General features: G+C 41.5%; 1 protein-coding gene across 1 annotated transcript in view; it reads left to right on the top strand.

Annotated features, from left to right (window-relative positions):
- LOC109853342 (plexin-A4) overlaps nucleotides 1–16,128 on the top strand; it is a 131,841-nt gene that overhangs the window by 73,906 nt on the left and 41,807 nt on the right. The window contains exon 2 of the mRNA XM_020425342.1: nucleotides 6,212–6,394. Coding sequence (XP_020280931.1) covers nucleotides 6,212–6,394 — 183 coding nt within the window. The remainder of the gene's footprint in view (nucleotides 1–6,211; nucleotides 6,395–16,128) is intronic.

Raw genomic sequence — 16,128 nt, 5'->3', positions numbered from 1 at the left:
CTTCCAGCTCGTTACAGACTATTACGGTCGCGCGCAATAAATCGTTATAAAACCACGCCTCCTTTCTTTCAGAAGTTTATAATCCATGGAGGGGCCCGTTCGCCCACGTTTCGGACGATGATGCGCCATAAATCAGTTTTGTGTGAGAGAAATACGAAAACCGTCATCCTTCACTCCCGTAATGTAAATTTAAAAAAATCGTTTGCGTTATCAAATCCGCAATCAAATCGCAAAATTTGAAAGCATCATGCGCGCTTGTTATCTCTGTATTACATAAACATCCGCTGAGGTTTCAATATCATTCTTTGATAAATGTAATGCAAAAGTATGTCGGAGAGGGGGAGGAGAGGAAATGATACGAAAGAATGTACAACAGGAGCGAGGAATAAATCGGATTAAAGTTTAAAATTGATGCTATACCATATAGAGAGCGGTTGGGTTGGCCGTTTGCCATGAGAAGATTTAGCTTCTAGTTTAGTTCGGATTCTGCTTTCAATCGTATTCGATCGTTACTGGATTACGTACGAAATGGCTTTTATACATAAAGAATTAAGCGTGTAGTCTATTAAAGTTGAAAGAATAGAGCTGGTTTTTTTTTTTTTTTTTTACTTACAAATGCGCTGAACTCGTGGGGACAAAACTGCTATTTAACAAAATTATTATATTTCTGATGACTTGCGTACAAATTCCAAGCCCCGAATAGATAATATGTAGATCAAATTCTTAAATAGGTAATTACGAATTCTCTTCTAAAAACGAATAAATGAGCATTTTATTTATCACGCATTTAACTCTTTGAACGGCAATTACATTTGTTAATTATATTCTCCCCTCGCCCCATTTTTGCTCTGTAATCGTATTAAACTAATAATTCGTTAACCAAAATTATGCGCGCGTGCGCGCGCACTTGCGTGTGCCGCATTTGAATTGAATAAAAATTCAATTAAATCCATTTTTCTCTCTGTTAAAAGAAAGATTCGTGCGTTTTGCGGCGCTGATGCAGTGTTTGAGAATATAACGCGCTGTAACAAAATTCAATAGAAAAACAATCGCGCCGAAACGATTTTTCGCCGGGAACAAAAGTCCGGCAAAAAGAGAGACACTCGCGATATAAGTGAAGCGCCATAACTCGATATGCACTCGCCATTTTGCCAACAGCCACTGACATCCACCGCGCCTCCGGCTGTTCTCTTAAATCACTCGCTTAGTATCTCTCTGAAAAAGAGAGATCTCGCCGTGAAAAACGTCGTGGAATGTTCGGAGCGAACAACAACAACAACAACAACAACGTCGAAATGCAAAATGCTTTCCTCGCGTTCCATTGTGAGCAACGACAATCACACATTGTTACCGTTGCGACACATAATGTCGTTAAGATCGTTTCGCCGATACGACGGCGACTGTTACGGTAATTTAGCGTGGCACGTTTATTTTCCCGCAAATTATACGACGCTTATTATTGTCCGGTTACCGTTTGTTATACCCTCGCGAAAACTTACTGCAATCGCGCTGCGTCGGCCAACGCGTAGCTCACGTAGACCGCTTGTACATATTATTGCGAATTATGGGAAATATGCAGCGACGAGAGTTATAATTGAGAAATTTCCGCTGGCGTTTCGTATATGATGCATTCCTTTGTACCGTTGATGGTTGTATGAATAATTGCGAGTTATATGGATACGATTCTCTTCCCGTAATAAATAGTGTGTGATAGAGTTTCGCGCGCAAGTAAGGCAATTTTTTTTCTCCGTCATCACAGAATAATTCCAACGGCGTGTACAAATTACAACAAAAAACAAAATGGGTAATCGTGTATTTATGTGATACGTGGGAGTGTTTGATCATTTTTTGCTGATTATTGAAAACTATTATCAAACGAAATTGACATTACTAGTACAACACAAGCGCGCGCTAAGCGCACGCTATTATTGTCTTTATTTTAACGTGCTGTGTAAGTGAACACGCACGCAACCTGTCACTGCGATGACAGCTAGTATATACGTCTTACAAACCATGTAATACACATTAGAGAGATGTCAGAAATAACGCGTAAAAATCAAAAAAATAGTGAGAGGACGGAGTGGAAAACGTAACTAAAGTCACGTGACTGTATTTTAGTCACGTGTCATTAAAAACGTGACTAAAGTAAAGTCACGTGACAGGGAGGAGAGGAAAAACACCACGTGACCTTAGTCAATTACAAAGGAATTCTTTTGTAATAGTGTGCATAGACACCGAAAAAGATACCACGATGGATTGACAACGTTTTGTCAAACGTTTGTCAAATCTCTGAAGAATGTTACCCGAACAGGTGTACATCTCGTCATTGCCTTCTCCCTTTCTTCTTATTGGAATAATAATAACGTTTCTGGAAAAACGTGAATTTCTCACTTCGAAACTTTATATCGTCGCATATCTTCAAATTAGAAGTACAAACAGAAAAAAACGCGAGAATACTTTTGTTTCTGGTGTTTTGTTCTGTAGCGATTGAGATCAAAACGAAATTAATCGGTTCAGTCGTTCTTGAGATATATCTATTGCTCCGTGAAAATCTCCTCACTTCTCAATCGCGTGAATTTCGCGTATAAGAGGCACTACCGTGCCTCTTGATTCGCACGACGTCAATCGAGAACCACATTCGGGAGAAACGTCTAATCACAGATAAAAGCGGCAACAATCAATATCGAGAGAATCGATTGTGATTATTTACACATATCGTGCGATGTGACATAATAAAATGTGTACGGAGATAAAAGTACTTTGCTATTGTACTCTTACGAAAAAGCGCAAGAAAATTGTATTTCTTTTTTATATTAAGTTCGAATCGTTCGAACGTTATAAAACATTTATTGCGGCGAATTGTAGCGTAATTCGAGCTTTTTTTTTATTTAAACCGCAACTTTATTTGCATGTTTTTGAACAAGATGAACGCGTGTAATATAACGGGTTAGGAAAAATATTTGCCTTGCACATCGAGACGAAGACGTCGATTTATGTCGCGAAAAAGACCGCGGCGTGTCACGTATTCCCTGAGAAATATCGTCTGGTGATGGACGATGGCAGCGCGAGGTGCTGCCAGTGCCTTGCGCGAGAATCGAAATTATTGGCGAGAAAGCAAGATGGAAAAGACGAACGATCGGTGGTTGGAAACCAAGATGGAACAGACGACGACGATGTCGACGAGGAAGATCGTAAAAGAGAAAATGCGACGATCGTGCGTCGTTCTCTCTTCTCTCTCGTCTTTCTTCTCTCTCTTTCGATACTCTCGCCTCAAAATCGCATCGTCCCGTCCGTTCCCGCGCTCTCGCGCAGATCAACACGACGGATAAATCGACGGGAGAGCGTTTTTTCGTAAAATGAGATTTCGGACGGGAATTCGGCGACGGCGCGAAAAATTGCTGCAGCGACAGAGAGAACGGATTGTCCTCCTTAATCGGATTGCCGAACGACGAAATATGGCGTGCGAGTGCGCCCGCACACCGCGCGCGCGCGCGTTCGCGATTTTATCGCGTTCGGCCGCGTCGACATTTTCATATTTTCGAAAATTGCGAGGTTCTCTCATTCGATTTTGCCGCCGGACGAGATTAGCGGCCCTCGACGCTTTTATCGCGGGAATTTGTCGGGAAACCGTTCTTGATAGTGTCTCGTTTGGTAGTTACATGTGTGATCGAAAACTGCAAATTTCCGCCATGTCCTCAGCTAAAATTGATACTCCGTTTTACGCTGTTTAGTTTCGTCTTTTGATTGAAAAATCAATTTATAGACATTTTTCTTACCTCGTAGGAAGGCCGGCATTTTTCCGGCATTGAAATTTTTAAATTTTTTTCGCGGAAAATTGTACACGTACGTAACCTATATATATGTATCATACAGTTGCTCTGTTGTTGGCTTACGGGCCACAGTTCGAAGGCTTTTAAAGGTTAAACTCAAGTTATATTCGACATCATGTAAACATCTCTGTGTAAAATTCAACAAGCAAGTTTTAAGAACCGTCAGACGAAACGTGCTCTTCCAAAAGAAAATATATATAAATACGTCTTTTCATCAAATTGTAAAAAACAACGTCGGACAAAAAAGTTTCGAAAATTTTTCGTTGAAAAACATTTTATCCGACAGAATAGCGTACGCGTTCAAAATATGTTTACGTTTTTGGGAATGATTGCGCGTTTGTAATAACAGCGCGCGGTGGATGCGTTTTTTTATTGCTCAACGGTATCAGTCAGCAGTTCGAAATACGTTTCGAACGTGGAAAAAAAAAAAAAAAAAAAAAAAAAAAAAAAAAAAAACAGGGTGGAGTAACGAAACGCAAAATTCGCATCCCCGAAAGTTATCCTCTCGTGCACACATATTGATTTTGCTTTTAGCGAATGCGTATATGTCGAATCGAAGGAAGGATTGTGGGATCGATAATTAGTCCTGTTGACATTGCTCGTCCAGGTGTGTATCTATATATAGATGTACCCACATTGCGTGCACGTGTGTACCCGTCTCGGGCAAATCCCTGTCGCAAGGTGGTCTATCGCGCGGGCGTATCCTTTGATCCTGATATTAGTCACGCGCCGATTTGGTTGTCATTAAAATCACCGAACCGCGATTGCCGCAGCTGAATCAGCAGCACGTCTCGATTATTTCATTTTCGGCCAATCGCCGTTGGCTCGTTTGCCGCCGCTTGTAAACTGTTTATCTTTGTTCCAAATTAAATAACAAAAGACAAAACCAGAGAGAGAAAACAATTTCTTTTCTCTCTCTCTCTCTCTCTCGTCGAGAGGTTCTCTTTATCCTGCTCAGAATAATTCATACGCGCTCGACTATATTTTTTCTCCAGATAACATATGAATATCAAGTGCGCCAAACCATTGACGCAGCTGCTTTGTACCTTGGAATATTAAAAGCTCGAGATACAATTTTTTTGCATACTATGAATTTTTTAAGTCTCTCGCGCGCTTTGCATGGAAAATATAAAGAGTAAATCCAACAAACTTGAAACATTATGCGAATATTCAAGGTTGAATATTAATATCCGCGCATTAACATCTTTTTGCGTTGGATTAAAATTAGTGAGAAACGGTGCGCACCTTCCTCTAGTGCTGGATATGCAAATTGCCGCACGCGCGCATAAAACTCGACTATTTAATGTTTACGAATGACCGTTACATTCTTTCGGTTTTTGAATAAGAGCACATTTGTTTTTTTTTCTTTTTTTTTTCTTCCAGTTCACATTGCAATTTTGATAAAACGGATTAACGCACTCAAATTGGACTCGTAATTCGAACCGCATTGGCCTTAGTAGCAGTTTCGCGCAAGAACGTGCGGTATGATCGTCACTGATTTTCCGTAATTGTCGCCACCGCCATCGCCGTCGCTGCTGCGAGGTCAGCCGCAGCGAAAATGCACCGCGACGTCTCTTCCGCACCGTCGGCGGCGTATTAGCACCGAGAATGCAAATAATTGTTCGCTGCGGTATACATACGTGTGTGTGTGTGTGTGCGTGCGCGCGCGCGCGCGCGTGTGTGTGTATTAGGGTGGCGAAACCGACCCCGGATTGTAAATAGAGCCGACTTCTCGTGATGCTCCTGCCGCGAACAGGCTCGTGTCGGTTTGTTCGCTGATGTGGATACATATGTCTCTTTGTGTGTGCGCGCACATAACACACGCTCGACCGATGGATCATCCTATCCGCCGAGGTCTCGGTGAAGAGCCAAACCCTTAATGCTCTGCGCGAAAACCAAGCGTATTCTCAAAAATGCATGTGCAAACAACGACCGTACACAAATAAGACATTTTTTTAAAACCGCGTCTTCTCTTTTCACATTTCGAGAAATTATGATTTTATTTATTTATCCGCGTGTGTATTAAGTTTTTTCAAGTTTTTTTAGAGATAACAAAAACTTCTGCAAAAGACAATACAATATTGTGTAACTCCGCATGCGCCGCCGGTGGACGCGATTAATCGCGCTAGTCCGGCACGAATTAATTGTCGACATTGATGATTTATCGCGGCCCGTCTCGCCGCAATATTTTAGCCGCGGATATTTTTCCCGGCCGGTTTTGCGCTTCGCTAACCTATCTACCCTTACCCTTCCTAGCTTTTCTGCCGGAAAGAGGAAGAAGCTTGCTTGCTCGCGCGCTCTCTTTCTCCGACACTCGGCGGAATCATTTCTATGAGGAAACTGTAACTCAACTCCGCGTCTTGTTTGTTTCTATTTTACAGAAGCTGCAAACAATCGGGGAGGATTTCTGCGGTCTCGACGTGAACACGCCTTTGGGCGGCGAAGAACCGATGGGCGCGGTCGCAGTTCTAACGTTCGAGACTCATCTGACGGCCGTGGCGGCCACTTCAACCGGCGACTACACCGTTGTTTTCGTGGGCACTTACAAGGGGCATCTCAAAAAGGTCAGTGTGCTCAATCGACTTGATACTCCGATATGTTTGTCGTTGAAAACCAGTTGACATTTGGCGAGGATATTTCGCGAGGAGAAACTTTATTTCCATTGTTTTTTAACAACGGTGTGTGAAAAAAAAAAACGCGAAGTGGTTAAAATAACATGGGATCGACAAATTGACGCGCACACAATCAGAATGTCAGATTGATAATGATATATATAGATTATTATTTGTGGTCGCGCTATAATTATATTCAATTATCTCAACCGTCCAATATATTTGGTGAGAATGTGTATCGAAGCTACCACATCATATATTTGTGGTGTTGCATTAGTATAATTATTATACATATATATATATATATATATATACACATATGTATAAATTGCGGTTACATATAAATAAATATCTACGCGCGGTAATCAGCAATTATAAAGATCATCGATTAGCAAATCGCAGTTCGACGCCCAACCAATGCTCTTCGGAGTTTCCGGCATTGAAGGTAAGAAGTTCAGTAACCCCGGAATAACCTAACGGGGCGAAACAGATCAAATGGCAAAGTTCACCAGTCACATACGTGCGTATGTGTATGTAGGTGCACCGCATATCGGAGTACACACTATCGCATATATATATATATATATAGTCTTCCTTCATCGTCGTGGCGATTAATTAATCGCGATTGCTCGAAACAACGCGATAGATCGCCAAGCGAAACTTTTTTTACAAACTCCGCCAACGTTTTTGCAATCCTACTTGCACAAGTATCGATCCGCTACAATTTAAATCTATTCAAAAACGTGAGGTTTTTGAATTCCATTAGTTCTTTTTTTCTCGCACAAATATTTTTAAAAGAATATCGTCATTGATAATTGTTTTTATCGATTATATCGATTAGATCTTTTCAACATTTCGTAAATATCGCGTATAAATTATCTAATCTAACCGGAGACGAAAAGGAAATGCGTACTCATTCGCGCGCGCAATTTCGAGCGGCGCGCGCAGTCATCGTTCTCTCAATAGGGAAAGTAGCGATAAATACAGTCAGTCGCGTCCGTATCGCACAGATATAATAGTATTTATAAAGATTATCACATATATGTATATATATATAGCAGAACTCTCACAAGCGCGCTTGTGTATATTTATACGCGCTTACGTGCATTTTCTGTATTTACGCTGCGATAGATACACAGTTTTTACAGTGCAACATATCATACGTAATATATCTTGTTATAAATTTATATTATTTACGGCACCGTAAACGTGCGAAACATTTCTATCCGTTAGCTCTCTCTTTCTCTCCCGAGATTTATCAACCTCGTAAAACGACGACGTGCACCACTACTGATTCGGACAGTTAACACGTTTGAAAACGGTACATCTAGAAGCCGCGAGTGGCTCGTGATTCCGTTCTTTTAAGGTTCGCGACTTGTGCCTCCATCTTGTCGTTTCATACGGAAAACTTATTAAGATAAAACTTATTCCCGGCGAAGATCTCGTTAAATATTTATTTTCAAGTGCCCCCGTCAGTTTTACTCGATAAGGTCATAAATTGCTAATTTTGCTTGATAGAAATAAAAGAGACGCGCGCCATATGTGTACGAATGTGGCGCGATGACAGACTAAAGAAAGAGAAATAAGAACGTGGTTGTCCTCCCCTCGTCTCGATGCATCTTGTATAATTTATCGATCGATCGGATTTCGGTTTTTACCGTTCCGTTTGTTCCCGCGCGCGCGCGCGCGACCTACTGAAGCTAGAGTATTTTCACGTGAGACACGTGGCGATATATGACGACGCACGTGTGTTCTCAGTCTATATATCACTCCTGCTTATTAATATTAATATTGTACGGACGATATCAGTGATTGGATCGGAACGGTAGTTCACTTTTTACTAAGCGCAAGGGTAGAAACGGATTTTTAGAGAGAGATTTGATCTGTGATTTTTTATCTAATGATTTCACAGATAATTCAAATGTATGCAATTGTTATATTTTGTGGTTTGGAAATGTGGAATCGATTCGAATAGAAAAGCACACCTGTTATGAAACTCTCTGTGTTGACACGGACTTTTGTCGATGTGTTACACGTATCTAAATTACTGTTCAGAATTACGGTGGAACAATTTTACTATCGTTGACAGATAACATTCCCCAATTACATAACAACACAGCTTATCAATTATATGTCAATGTTATTGGAAAACTAAATTACTTGCGCTTCGCCAATTGATGTATCGATATATATATATATATGTATCGATATATATATATATATATATATATATGTATATATATATATATAAAATAACATAGGATATATATATATATACGTATATATATATATGTATATATATACGCGATGTGTAGCGCGATACAATTGACAAAAAGCAGAGATTTCTCATGACCGGTGTTACGCGAATCAACCGCCGATGAACTTCGCGGCGCCGGATGAAAGTTTTTCGCACGAGTGCATCGACTCGCACGGGTTAATTATCGGCCGGTCTGGTGATTAATAATCGCATCGACATTGTTTATCATTGCGATGATCACCATTGTGACGCGGCCGCGGCGAGATATTTCGTCCGCGATCCCGCGGCAGGGGCTGCGAAAAGATGCCGCCTTTACCGAAGACCGAAGCGCGAATGCGGCGAGCAATGATTCATGACTCGTCCTAATCCCGGAAGGTATTAATTAATGATCGCGTCCACTCATACATATATATGTATATAAAACGTGCGCGATCGAATGCGGACCGGCACCTCTTGGGTCATACCGTGGGGTCATCCCATCGGGTATTTATACGTACAACACTGGCAGTCACCGTGTGAATGCGCCGGTAAATAACCTTTCAATGTACTTTCGGATCGGAACGAGAGTCGGCGTGTATACCCCGCACATAATATAACATGCTCAAGTCTTCGAAGATTATTGACTCGTTGGCGTATTGTGTAAGAGATTTGTGCTGTTTAGTAATAGGTCAAAAATTTGCGGAGTAGTTTTAGTAATTAATTTTTTACGCTATTTAAATCTTTATAGAAGATACAGTTGGATGAGATTGATATTGTGACTTTTTTAGAGATTAATTTTTTATTTGATTATTTACGATTAAGATTGACACATTGTTTCTCTTCTCTCTCCCTCTTAAGTCTCTGCAGTTGAACAAATAAACTATTTGTTTATTTATCTACTTATCTATCATACACTTTAATTTTGCGAGCAATTTTTTTGCAAATAAAAGTTTCGCTTAATTTATATATACGTTCCGTATACTTTCGCTTAATTTATTTACATTCCGTACAGCAATTTTGTTTGTACAGCAATGTTTTGTTGTTTTTACGATTACATATACGTATGTTTAAATATGAAGGACTTTGCGGAGTTTGTTCTTCCTATTAATCAACGCAGCTTTCCTAATTAACAGGTTCTAAGACGTTTGACGGTACGCAGTTTCTCTCCGAGTTCAGTTACCCCTGGTTATAATCTTCAATAGAGAGTCTCCCGTGTTTCGAGTCTGTTTGCCGGCTAATTGCCGACGCATCCGACGTCGCGATCTCTTAATTAATACGCAGATCTTAGATCCCACTACGGTCTCGCAGATATTGAGTGCGACAACGAGCCGATCGATTGATCGGTCGTCGCGGTTTCCGAACGTTGTCGAGAAACCGCTATACGGCTGCTTCGCTGCTGCTGCTGCTGCTGCAGCAGCAGTAATTAACGATCGCATGCCGGTTCTCCTGCGCGTTTAACAACTGCGCGACTGACGTTTATGGTAGCGATGGCATAACTATTGGAAACTGTCTTTTACGCTCTCTCTTTTTCCTCTCCGGTATAATTATTAGAAATACAAGAGGCGCATGCGCGTAACGAATAGTGTTGCGAAGCTTCATTTACGGACGTACATCAAATAAGTTCGTATCCGCAAGTGTAGATTTTACAAGATTTGAAAATTCTATAATGTACATATCGGTAGGTATCGATTCTCCGATTAATCGCATTTTCTAGAGACGAGAAAGAAAAACACGGACGGATTCGAAATACATACATAGGTGCTCTTGTCTCGTAATCGGAACGGAATCGACTATGCATCCGGTAAGCGCGCGCAGACAGACGTGATATGTTTTATCGCGAAATGATGGAAGTTGGATGGACGGAGGGTCTTCGGGTCGAAAAGTCATAGAGCGTGATTGGATAAAATTGTTTGATTTTCCGATATCCGATATAGCCGGAGTTAACGCCGAATTTTTGTCGAAGCGTATTGCACAGAAGCGGGGGTATACGGTTATACGGTTCCCATTACACACATTCTGCATTTTCGAATAAAATGTTCATTACATATTTCTTCGTGCAAGCGAGGAGCTCCGATCCGTAAATCACGCAAAATCCAATTTTTACATATCCGTATATAGTTGCGAATTTACGACTCTTCGATCTTTTCGACAAAAAAAGAACCGTCAAATCGAATGCAAACGTCAATATCTTTTATGCGATCGTTCCTATCCTCCTTTTTTTTTTTTCGCTGACGTTGCACCTCGTTAGAAGATCTCCGAAAGGGAATTATTTCTACGAAGTTAAAAACGGTTGTCTCTCTCTCTTTCTTTATCGAAACCCTCTCTCTCCCTTCTTGTGGTGGGATTCGAGATTCATATCGTGCGGCATTTGCACGCGATAAGGCAGCGCGATTTTCCGAAAATTCTCGCACACAGAATTTGGGTTTGGACGTAACGGCGATTTAATCAGTCATAGCTGTTACGAGGATAGGCCGGCACAACCGCGCTGGATTGTAGATTAATTCCAGCGTCCATCAATCGACGGTTTCTCTATACGGAGGATTACGATTAATAACGGCAACGTTTAGGGGTTTCGATATGAATAATCGTCTAATGTGTACGCGCGTTTCTATTTTGGAAAATAAAAAATTAGAAACAAAAAAATACACGTTGAGGTTTCAAATTAAAAACAAGTAATATACGTATGACACACACGCGAATGCGAGCAAATTCGTCAACAATTTATGAAGTTACATTTGTTTCGCGTCGCGAGAAAAAAAAGATGGCGAAAGAGTTCGTAATAATAATTATTATTATTATCGCAGTATCGGTGTTACTATTCAGTACTCGCGCCCGCGCGCGGATATATATTCAAATACGTGTGATACTTGCGTTACAAAATTAGCGCGCAACCATAATAGTTATTCATTAAATTGTACTTCGTGAAATTTGACGCCCTTCATCGTGCGTTAATTGAGTTTTGCAACATTAATCTTTGCTCGCGCTTATATAAGCGCGTTTGACCGGTCAAATTACTTTGATCAATAAGTAATTCGATGTAGTGAAAAGTTTTGCTTCGATTTTGTAATTTAAAAAAAAAAAAAAAAAAAACTAAAAAAAAAAAACAGCCGCAAATTTCGCGCGCATTTATTCTTTACTGATTCAGTTCATTCTGAACACACGAATGAATACGAAGCGATATATCAATGCGGCAATGCAAAATCGTTTACTGGTTGCATGCGTTGTCAATGTTCCGCATGTATATTTTCGATTAAACAAGTAGGGCAAGCAGATTTCGCATGACAAACTATATACATATATACATACATATATATATATGTACACATATATGTACACATATATACATACATATATATATATATATATATTATATGTACACATATAATACGGATAATAGATTTGAACGGAGGGCAGCGCTAATACGGCCGCGATCTAAACCGCAAAATAATGTTTTGATGCGCGCGCGGAGTAATTAAGTGCACCAATTTCAATTTGTTCATGATTGGCGAATATCGCACCGCGCGCTAAGGGAGGGATCACTGAGCACACTTCGAAGGGCGTGTTCCGCGATTATTGCGCGCGCGTTGCGCGTTTCAGAGAACACGTGCGCCAGGACGACGACCACGGGGTTAAGGGCTAGTAATGGGTTAAGCTTGGGAGATTCCCAGTTAATTAATTGGTATTAACGTGCGGCTCGATGGGGATATAGACACGACGCGAAACCACGGATCATCCCCCGGACATTTGAAAGTGTCTGTAGCTTGTGGACTATATCGTTTGGTACATGTACGCGCAAACAGCATAAATTACGCCGAGCGGAGAACAAACTCGGCACCCGAAATTCGCAAGTTAGTCGCAAAAGGATTTCGTGTAAGTTGCAACAATAACATTTCAAATAGGATGAACAAGATTTATCCTAACCCACACAAATATAGATAGTGTCAGTGAGTTATAGTTTTGTCGATATTTGTACAGCGCACACAAATTACCTCGAGAATCGAGAAACTTTTGTTGGGAGGGGGGGTGGAAGAAGGAAGGAGGAGGGAAAGGAAATATCATCCGCTCGCAAAAAAATCCGTTCGATAAATAAGATGGCCGCTTTTAATGGAGGACTTCAACGTGGACTCGTCGTTCGTTCGTTCGCATTAAACGCTCCGTCGAACGGAAAGAATTCCGACGCATCGCGTCGCATTGCGCGCGCGAAGTCCCCGACGACGACGACGACGACGACGACGTCGACGCGCGCGGATCGATCGCTTCGTAATTTATTATTCGCTCTCGCGTCGCGACGTTCGATGACAATAACGCGTGACGGTTCGATGATAATAACGCAGCGCGGCCGGGAAACGCGGGGAATGGACGAGCCGGTAAACGCGGCTAATAGGGGCGTCCCTTCTCGTCGCACAGTTTCATCAATGCGCAATAATAGGCTGCGGCGAACCGAGCCGCGACTACAGCATTCGAGCGAGCAATTAGATTATACCGTATGTTCGGATCGCGTCTGAAAATTCCAATCAGTAATAACGGACCTTATCGTGCGGCGGATGTAAATAATCGACACGATTCAGCCCGATCCACCACCACCACCATCACCACCACCACCATCACTATCTCTCTTTCGTGATACAGCGAAGAGGAGGATCGCGAAGTCATGACTGAGATTATAATCCTTGGCATTGCTGAACGCGCTACACGATGCCACGTATATATAATACGGGTAAATTAATTAATCCGACGGACAGAGAGATACTAATGAGGAAAACGACTCTATCTTGCCAAGAGCACCCTCGCGATTAGACCGATCTGCGGATCAGCGTAAAACCCTTGGAGGGATCAATTTGTCCGGCAATCGAGCATTGTGCTGTGTGTGTGTGTGTGTGTGTGTTATCGAAAAGCCAAATTAATTTATATATCTACCACGCATTACACGTTTCGTTAATAGAGAATGCGACTTAGCAATTTGTTACATTAATATTAATGCTTTTATTAATCTACTTGAATATATATATACATATATATAATATATATAATTTCTCGCGCTCTACAATGGAAAAGATAGATAATCGTCATAATGTGTATTGTCGATTATATAGAGATTAATTATTTTATAAAATTTAAATATATATTCGAACGTGTTTAATATCAATATTCCTGTATACTGCCATCTACTTGTTCATTTATATGAATTTTTATATGTTCTAATATATTTCGTCTCGTTTGGCGCTAATTTATGACGTAGCTGTTTATCAAGCTTGTCATGTGTGATATCGCGGTCAGTGCGCGCGAGAGCTGTGTTGCTGTTGTAACGTTGAAAGATACGAAATTAAGCGCGACATAACGGCGGAATTAATCGGTCTTGTGATTAGGGCGTAAGAGAGAGAGAGAGAGAGAGAGAAAGGGGAAATAGAGAGAGATCGAGAGAGAGAGGAGAGAGGAGAGAGAGAGAGTCGACAGACACAGCCGCAAGCATTAGTTCGGTACAGCGCAGCGATCGATCGACTACTACCAGGTTCCGGCCGAGCACGTCGTGTTTCCACGCCACGAATTATTAACACGCTTTCGCAAAGTCTTGTGTCGGAAAGAGTATCTTCCGCCACATGGCGCTCTCCGGACGTTTATTCACGGATATATTACTTTCCCTCCACCATCTTTTATTATAAGTTATAAGCATCGTAAATATTTACTTCGTGTGCGCGCATACACTAAACCGTACCCTAAACCTACCTACGCTCTGCGCACGCGCGCGCGTGAGAGTTGATTAAAAACTTATTTACGGATATTGCTTGATATTCCCGATTGGGCAATAATACACGCGGCTGTTCATAATTAAAAAGTAAAATACATGTGTGATAAATTGATCGAAACGGTAATGAAAAGAAACACACATATAGCTACACGTGTGTGCGTAGTCAAGGATTAGATTAATGACCGAACTTCCGAAACTACTTATGTAAGTGTTTGGAATCGTGAGTCATGCTGTTTTTTTATCGCCACTTGACTCTCGCGCGTCTATTAATCGTTTTTCTTTCTACCTTTCCTTCCCGTTCCGGGCTCTTTTATTGCGTGTCCCACGATCGAGACTCGCAGAAATAAGAGGAGAGCGTGACGGCGAAATAAGTTGTAGACGATGAGAGCGGCGGGGAAGAAGAATAGTGGGACAGAGAGGGTGAATCCAGACCAGTTCGGTTGTGGGGATAGGAGGTGGCGATAGGAGCTTTTGGAGAGGAAAACCCGAGGTATATCAGGTCTTGGCCTAGAACTCCCTGGGAATAACGAGAGATTGGGGCGACGAGGAAATTTCATCGCTCGCTCGAGCGGTCGATGTGTGCAGCTAGGCTGAGAAGTAGAAGAGAAGGGGAAGGGTGGAAAGGAGAGCGAGAGGGAGTGTGGGATGAGAGATCTATCGAATTTTCGAAATACCCGTGCACTCGGCAGTGTCGAACCAGACACCTCTATTTCTCTACGGCCTCTATCTCTCTCTCTTTTTTCTACTTTCCGTTCAGCTGGCCCACCTTTTCACCCTCCACTTCTCTCGATTCGATATCCCTTCTCGTGCTGCGCTGTCTCCCTCTCGTTTACGCTCGGGCGCCGCGTCTACTCTCTCGGTAATGATTCCCGATTTCTCAATTTCGCGGCTACCTAAGGTTCTCTTTTTTTTTTTTTTTTTTTTTTTTCGAGAATTGAGAAGATTGCAGGAAGGAAAGAATCCTTCGAAAATTGAAAATCGCATGCTCAAAACGGACCTAGTTCTCATGTAATACTTCCTGACGATATTCGGAAGTACACACAAGTTGGAAGCGCGAGGCAATGATTTTCCACGGTCACTAGAAATCTGAAAGCGCTGAAATAGTCGTAGAATTACATTATTCGCTCTCAAGCGAGTTCCACAAATATTCCAGCGACGATATCGTCGACTCTTATTCCCCTTTTTGTTTCTGTTCCTTTGTCTTTGCCTCTCTCTCTCTCTTCTCTCTCTCTCCCTCTCTCTCTCCCTTCCTCTCTCTCTTTACCTCTCTCTCCCCGCCTTTCTCACGTCGTTAATTCTACTAGGACCTGCGGACGGATTCTCGCATCTCTTCGTTCCCAAGGGCCGCCCAAGAGAAATTATGAAGGAGATATTGTACGTGTATCACGTCCGTGCGTCACATTCCCGTTTTCGACTATCACTCTGGAGCCCGAGGACCGAGTATTAACATCAATAATGAAAAGAGATAAGTAGGTTGTGGATACCCGCACTATTACCTACAAACACCCATTAGTTATCCTCGAAATTATCTGTTAAGATAACTGACGTTACTTTAATAGAATCGATGTTTTTTTTAACATTTGACAATTTCAACGAACTGAACGCACTTTGCGTTATGGGATTATCGTGTGTTGTACAGAAGAAAACGAAAATTGTGTATATATGTATATACACAATTATATATATAATATATATATATATATA

Source organism: Pseudomyrmex gracilis, unplaced genomic scaffold (genome assembly GCF_002006095.1).
Source record: "Pseudomyrmex gracilis isolate BER0280 unplaced genomic scaffold, ASM200609v1 scaffold_46, whole genome shotgun sequence".
Taxonomy (NCBI): Eukaryota; Metazoa; Arthropoda; class Insecta; order Hymenoptera; family Formicidae; genus Pseudomyrmex; species Pseudomyrmex gracilis.
This window is presented reverse-complemented; position numbering and strand designations above follow the sequence as displayed.